The following is a 7198-nucleotide window of genomic DNA, read 5'->3' as shown; positions in this document are numbered from 1 at the left end:
CTGTGAAAAACAAAGAAGATACACATCAGAAAGTCTGAAAAGTAAAGTTTCAATTATTAACTGCACATCTGAACTTTTTGGGGAGAAAGAAGAAACTATAAGTCAACTTTCTGGAAATGAGCAACGTTACTGCATCCACAAACACTTAGCAGAACCTTATCAGGCAATTAACAGGAAATGACTTTTAGAGAAAGTGCTACCAAAGGTTATTGTTGTCCAGTCATATTGCAAAGAACATACTCTGATGAAGCCTCTCTTGCTATGAACCTCACAGCAGAGTCCTTAAGTTCACTTCTCACTGTGTAGGCTAAAGGGTATGAAAAACAACAAAACACAACAACACAGAATGAGCTAAAGGGAAAAAAGGCTGTTACTCATCTATTCTACAGAGCAAACACATTCTACATCAGCAGTATGCATTCTACATCAGTTTAGGCTCAGGTTTTTATCTGAAATCACACATATAAAAATTAATCCCCTGCTTACAGATTTACAGAGCAAATGCTACACAGTGTCCCCTGCTTGGAGAGTTAACAGTTAGATGCATGTAATTCAGCAAATTCAGAAAGCACGCATCCTCCCCACCTTGGAAACCCCATCCTTCAATTACTTTCTACTCATTAGCCAAGAATCTATCTATCTGTACTCCCAATCACCACCTGATTACAAAGTTTCATTTAAAGAAACACATTTTAATAAAGTCCATCGTCACAAAACAATGAACGCATCAAACAAACATCCCCACCTCGTGTCTTCAATGGTTCTTACTCTAAGAATAAGTAACTATGAATAAGTGCTCTAAGAACAGGTAAAGTCAAACTCAGGGAGTCAAGTGCAATTCTGGTGGACTTCTATCAACAATCAGCCGTGATTCAATCACTCAACTGAAACTTGGAAACAAAATTCTTTACATGCAAATTCAAGGTCTGTATTTGGGACAGGCTGATTATAGGCTGAGAACTGAGCTATACAAAAGACAAGAATGCAAATACAAAGTCTGAGGAAATATCAGAACAAATTACAAAATCCACCCTTCACCCCCCAAAAAAAGCAAAGAAAAAAATCCCTTGCTACAGTGTTTATCACAAGATAGAGACTAATGGATAATACACTGAGTTTTATCAACTCAAACCTGAACATCTTTACCTCGAAGATGCCCTGAGCAAAACAGGATTGTAAAACATATTGAAATTAGATTGGTCTGAAGAGACGAGATATACAGCAAGTGACCACAACTCATGCTTTTCTTAACCAGCAGAGCTTTAAAATTCAGTACAAAAGATTCAAATTTTGAAGTTACAACTTCATCGTGTTTTGAAAGTCTTTTGACTGGGATCACACATCTGGAGTGAAGCAATAAGACCTGAAGTTGGTACAATACAATAAAGGACAGAATGAAGTACCAAACAACTTGGTAGAGTGGCTGGGATAAACTGCTTGTATTCAGTTGGATGAAGTAATAGTAAATAAAGGAGCTTTAACAACCAGCCAGGATGATAAACACTTCCTGACTGCTGTTTTCAACAAACTTGAACAAAATTTAAGGCATAGGCCAGAAGGCAGGGAAAAAAAAAATGGAGGCAATGCAGGCATTTGCATTAAGGTTTGGCAAAGAATTCTAGCAACATAAGCAGTAGAATAGTTTATAAAGAAAAGGTGCAGCATAAGGCTTCGGTTTAAATAAAAAGACAATAAAAAAATATATGATAAAGGAAACCTATTTCAGCTGGCTAGCTTGAGGATAGCCAGCTACTGCCTGGAAACAACTGCATCTGTAAGGCACGCTTGGTTGGTTTGGGGAATAAAAAAAAGAACACATCGCTAATTAGATGCTGACACAACCAGAAGGAATAACATTACTGACACAGGGCATTGCAGGCAGGCTGCCATAAGCTACATAGTATTAAGCACCTGAGCTTTTCATGTTCTTCTACATCTATAGAGTTGAAAGAAAAAAAGTTACAACTGCAATAGCTTTAATTTACTCCAGCTTCCACACAACCTTATGTGTCTTAAGCAATTTCACATATCGTTTATCATTACCAGCTATCCTGATTGCTTTATCACAGCTGATAATCAAAACAGAGCCTTGGGTTACCTGTATCACCAAGTTATTAACAGGATGAGTGGTGAATTCTATTATCTCTACTACTCTAGCACCAGTGCTACATCTGTCACAAGATGTAAACACTCATTTAGGCCACCTTCTGGCTAGGATGGTATGTTTATCTATCTGTCTGAATTCTAAATATACTCAAAAACCAACAGGCACCTTCATTGTGAAGTAAAATGTACCAACTCAACATAAACACTCGCTAATGTTTCTCTGAAATGGTTTTTAGATACGAGCTAGAATTTCTAAACATAGCCATAGCAAATTACAGCACTGTAACTGACAGATTAAAAATAGGCTTTTTGGAGCTGGTTGTAATCACAGATGAAAAAAAAATCAATGTAGGAAAAAAGAACATGTCTTCTAACTTCACCCTACACGTGAATAAATTCTGGTAGCACCAAGCAAATCTCTGCTAGCACTGTGGGAAAAGAGGCACCATTCAGTTTCCACCAAACAGGCAGAAGATGCATTTCCATCACAGTGAAATGCTGCTGGTGATAACATAAGAGGCTGCTTTTTGTAACATCAGATTGCTGCAGTGTTTCTATCACTTTTGGAATATCAAATGAACCATTCAGCCTGCAACGCATCTTTACTCTGTAGAAGTTAGACAGTAAACATCAAAGCAGGTAAACACGCATTTGATGTTTACATGAGGTGTTTTAGCAAAAGTTTTTCCTTAAGGCAACTACAGGTCACCTACAAGAGTGGCAGATGCTCTGTGAAAAGATATTTTAGCTATTCATAGTTTTCCACCACCATTTTTAATACTTATGCTACTATCATAGAAGATTACATCAGAGCTGTGTTGACACAAGCAATTTGCTCACACCCACATTAGCACTCCCAGTGGTGAAGCTGTTCCAGTGCTCAGTTTGGTTTTCTGTGATTGCTTTCTTCTTCTTGTTTTTAAAAGGACAGCGTTAGAAGGAATACATACAGTGGTTTCTACCAAAAAGAATGTTCCATGCAAAATTAAGAGGCTCTTCAGCACTGTTTCTCATTCTACACAAGCAAAAAGAACAGGTGTAAAAGGCTTGGAAGAAAGAACACTGCTCTTCTGATCTAGTTGTAGCTACTTTTAGAAAGCTGAGGAGGAATTAGACATTTCTAATTATAAAACAACCCCATAGAGAACAATACTTCAGTTTTCTTTGCACAAAGAGAAAACAACTCCCTGAGTTTGGAAAGATACGCTTTCTCAGTCTGAAAGCTGAGCAAGGCTTAACTTAATCTGCAAAGCTCTTATCCAGATTTGAAGTCTCAGGAACAGAAAAAAAGAACTCCAACAACAAACCACCTGCAAAGCTCCTTGTGATTACCTCATGCATTACCTGCAGTTGGATTAGAACTTAAAGGCAGCAATAAATAATCTCTTGCTTATCCTCTGCAGAAAATGCTGTCCATGTTTTATCAGTTACAGATCTCTTATCCTGCAAACATACACTTACCTTTCTAAGAATACCAATATTACCAGGCAATGAGAGTCAGTGGTCTTGTAAACTGACCTAAGCCCACTGCCCATCTTAATACTCCCTCTATTTTTACTTTCTTCCTTATGGCACAAATGAAGATTCGTTCAGGAAAGTCTAGACCTTGTGAGCATCCTGCTTCCCCTACGCAGTATTCAGTTTAACATCCTGGTCTTCCCTGGGGAAACCTGTAGGAATCCTTGATACAGACAGCTTCCGGACCATACAACACTGTATTTCTACCTTAATTAAGATTCAATATTTTGACTTCAGCATATTAAAAAAGGACTTAAGTGTTTTCTTCTCCATTTGGAACTAAATGCCTCTAGAAACAACAGTCTGGAAAAGAACATGCAGCAACATTTACATGCGAAGATATTTTTCTATCAGGCTGTCATTAGCTCCACTTACAGTATTACCCAAACTAAGGAAGACTTGACTTTTTCTTTTCCCTTAAAACCAGGACAACCCCAAAAGGTTCCTTCACAAATAATACTTCTGTGTAAGTATCTAAACCAGCAAAGCATCTGGAAAACGAAAGGCAGTGACTGAATGATGAGCTGTACAGGCAAAGAAGTCACCTATACAACTTTGAGGACCTTTGATATCAGAAATACATTGCATGCAACAATGTTAAGATTTCTACTTACTTCCTCGTTAAATAATTTGCTAGTTTCTTTTTTAATAGGGTCTATAAGCTGGACCTGGCCTGCTGAGAAGCCCACTAGAAGAGAGACACTTTCTGCTGTGGCTGTTAAGTGATTGAAGTCATGGCATGTAGGTTGTGTTCCTTTGTATATCCTTTTGTCTATTGGTTTACTCAAGTCCGCAGCCTGCAAAAAGAGCAAACAGAATTAAAACAGTTTATCACAATGTATACACATGCAAGTTCCATCTACTAACGAGTTTATACTAAGCAACAATTTATGCAGTCATAAAACCGTACTTTAAAATGCAGCTCTGTATTTACTGAATACATTACTGACATCAAAGTATTTCTTTAAAAGGTTTATCTTCAGATAAAATGTAACACTTTCATGTTTTTCAAGTTTACTAAACACTACACCTACTCAGCCTTCGGAACTATATCATATGACAAACTAATGACAACCCATGTGTTCAGTAACACAAAGGCTCCAGTGAGTCCCCAGGATCAACCTACTCCCAGAAGGCTTTTCTTTGCAGAAGCAGCATCCCATCACTGAGAAAAGGTACCTTCTGTTTTTCTAGTAGCCGCTTTCTCACTATCAATTACAACTTCTGGTAGTCAATTAAAAATGGTATATGCTAATCCTTATACTCTACGTGCATCCTCCTACAATAGGCAACAATAATATTGGTATTAGTATTAAAAAAAAAGATTGACTGGATCCAAAGAGAGAGATTTCTAGGAACCATGACTTGGAACGCTGACGCTGTGATTATTACACACTTCCTAACTCATTAAGCTACAAAACAACTGTGCTTCTGAAACTGACTTCTAAAATGTGAAAGTACTTTGCAGCATCTGCAATCAGATCATTTATGTGTCAACACATCCATTTTATTTACTCAACAATCCAGACAGATATTAGACAAAGAAAGCACCAGCGAAAGAGAAGAACTCAAACAGCTGAAGATCTGGCACTGAAGTGTCTGAAGAATCACAAGGAAAAGTAATTTAAAATGCTCCCGGTTGTGTAACGCCATGCTTATCCCTGTATCACTTCTGAACAGGAGCCCTAATCTTTCATCATCTGGAGATGATAACACACACATTTACTATGCAACCCTTTTGAGAAAAAAAACCCTCTATTTACTAGGTTCAGAGCCTGTAGTTATGAAGTTGCAGATACTCAATAATATTACAGACTTCTGATTTCAGACTTGGTTCCTAATTCCAGTATATACTTTTACAGTATTTTTTTACCATTTTCAGGGGAAATCAGGCCAGCAATAGAGGAAATAAACTTGTTTGAGGAAGAAGAGAAGCTTCACTGAGAAGAAAACTGCTCCACTGTATTATACTTTGGAGAACAACATTCAAGGAGTAACAAATCCATTGCACGCACAGTTATATACACAGAAAACAGACCTGTCTGTTAGTAGGTAAAGACCAGACTAGCTACACTATGAGTCACATCAGCTGAGCCATTTCCAAGGCCAATTTAACCATGGGACACATGTGAATATATACTAGAGCACTGAAGTTACCCTTAACGTTTTGCAGCATATTATAAACCAATTCAATCAGGTGTATGGCCTTCTGGTTGAAAACTTCAAATAGAGACAATATATTCCACCTTCTAAAGTCAGCAGATTATGAAGTTACTCTCCAGAGTCCAGAGATCCATTATAAGCTAAAAAGAATACTAGCAATACCTCTTCAAGGAGAACATTAAAATAGAATGCTGGCCCTACTGGGATCCCAGGATAAGGCACAGCCCTATCGAGGCGCATCCTCAGACACAAATCTTTACATTGAAACTGGAAAGCAAATCCTAGAGGCCATGCAGTTGGTTTCCCGTATTGAGCAAGATTCTCTCGTCCTAAATCAACAAAAAACGGTATCAAGAGATAACCTGCAAAATGTTTTCATCATGCCAGGAGCAAGCAAGGTACTGCGCCTCCCTCCTCTCTGCTATGAGACTCCAGGTATGGCCCCCAGCCAAAGTCTCATCACAACACAATGCCTAAGGAAGAATATCCCTTTCAAAATAAACAGAACTCAGCCTGAATCACGCCGAGGGATTGGAATGGCCAACTCTCCCATCAGTGGAGAAACAATTATTTCCAGGGTCTTCTACTTCTGAATCCCTACTATTCTTTAAGTGGCACAGAATCAAGACATTGCCAATTACAGGTTGAAACTCTTGTCTGGTCTGAGTTTTGTACTGCCCGTAATTTTTCTTGACCAAAAATCTGTGGCTAAAGTCCTCTGAAACTGTCTAACAAGAGATGAAATTCTGATAAACGAAATCTAAACACAATTCATTGTGCTCGTCCGACCTGCTCTCTGGGAGCCAGATGGCAGTGACAATCTGTCTGAACTTAAATGGAGGGTAAGTAAATTAATTCAATTAGCAGAAGATAGGCTTCCAATGACAGGGATGCCTTACCTTTTGTTTGTTTACATGCTGCTAGTGTTTTCAGTTATATTTATGACATAGCTGTCTCCTGGAGATCAATCAAAACTACAAGCACCAAAATGCTTTTCTGGTCTTGTTCTGTCTTCACTGAAAGACAGGATAGAATCAATGATCTTGAGAACCAAAAGCCATTTTGTCTCTATTTCTGCACATTTGAAAACTGCCATTGGATTTTTGATAAGAACAAGAAAAGCACTTACACACAAAATTCAATAGGGCCTATGACTCAGCATTTCATTAGCATTCCATTAAGTCCATTTGCTATAGTTCTACTTTGGAGGACTTGATTCTCAGAAAAAGAGAATCCTGGTCCACAGCTGTGCTGGTATCTGACATGACTTACTCAGAAAGGTGACGTGAACCGCCCTTCTTTCAGAAGAACGGTGATGTACTTTGAAAGAGAACTACAAGATCTTGGGTTGTTACAAATATGGCAGCTACAAGTACATGAGGAACCCTTTGGCTATGCCTGAATTGGTAGC

General features: G+C 38.3%; 1 protein-coding gene across 11 annotated transcripts in view; it reads right to left on the bottom strand.

The window, feature by feature from the left end:
- The window catches only part of WDR20 (WD repeat domain 20), a 40929-nt gene that overhangs the window by 11690 nt on the left and 22041 nt on the right, over positions 1 to 7198 (bottom strand). For 8 of the 11 annotated variants that reach the window (XR_001555840.2, XR_001555839.2, XM_015865445.2 and 5 more), the window contains exon 2: positions 4239 to 4421. The exons of 1 other annotated variant lie outside the window; for it this stretch is intronic. Coding sequence is in view for 5 of the 10 variants with exons in the window: in XM_015865445.2 (XP_015720931.1) it covers positions 4239 to 4421 (183 nt within the window). In the remaining 5 variants the exon portion in view is untranslated. Of the gene's footprint in view, positions 1 to 4238; positions 4422 to 4803; positions 4822 to 6686; positions 6705 to 7198 lie in introns of those variants that run through there. 2 more of the 11 variants (XM_032445069.1, XM_032445070.1) reach the window with 2 other exon arrangements.

This window comes from Coturnix japonica, chromosome 5 (genome assembly GCF_001577835.2).
Source record: "Coturnix japonica isolate 7356 chromosome 5, Coturnix japonica 2.1, whole genome shotgun sequence".
Taxonomy (NCBI): domain Eukaryota; kingdom Metazoa; phylum Chordata; class Aves; order Galliformes; family Phasianidae; genus Coturnix; species Coturnix japonica.
The sequence above is the reverse complement of the archived record's forward strand: the minus strand, read 5'-3'. Positions and strand labels throughout refer to the sequence as shown.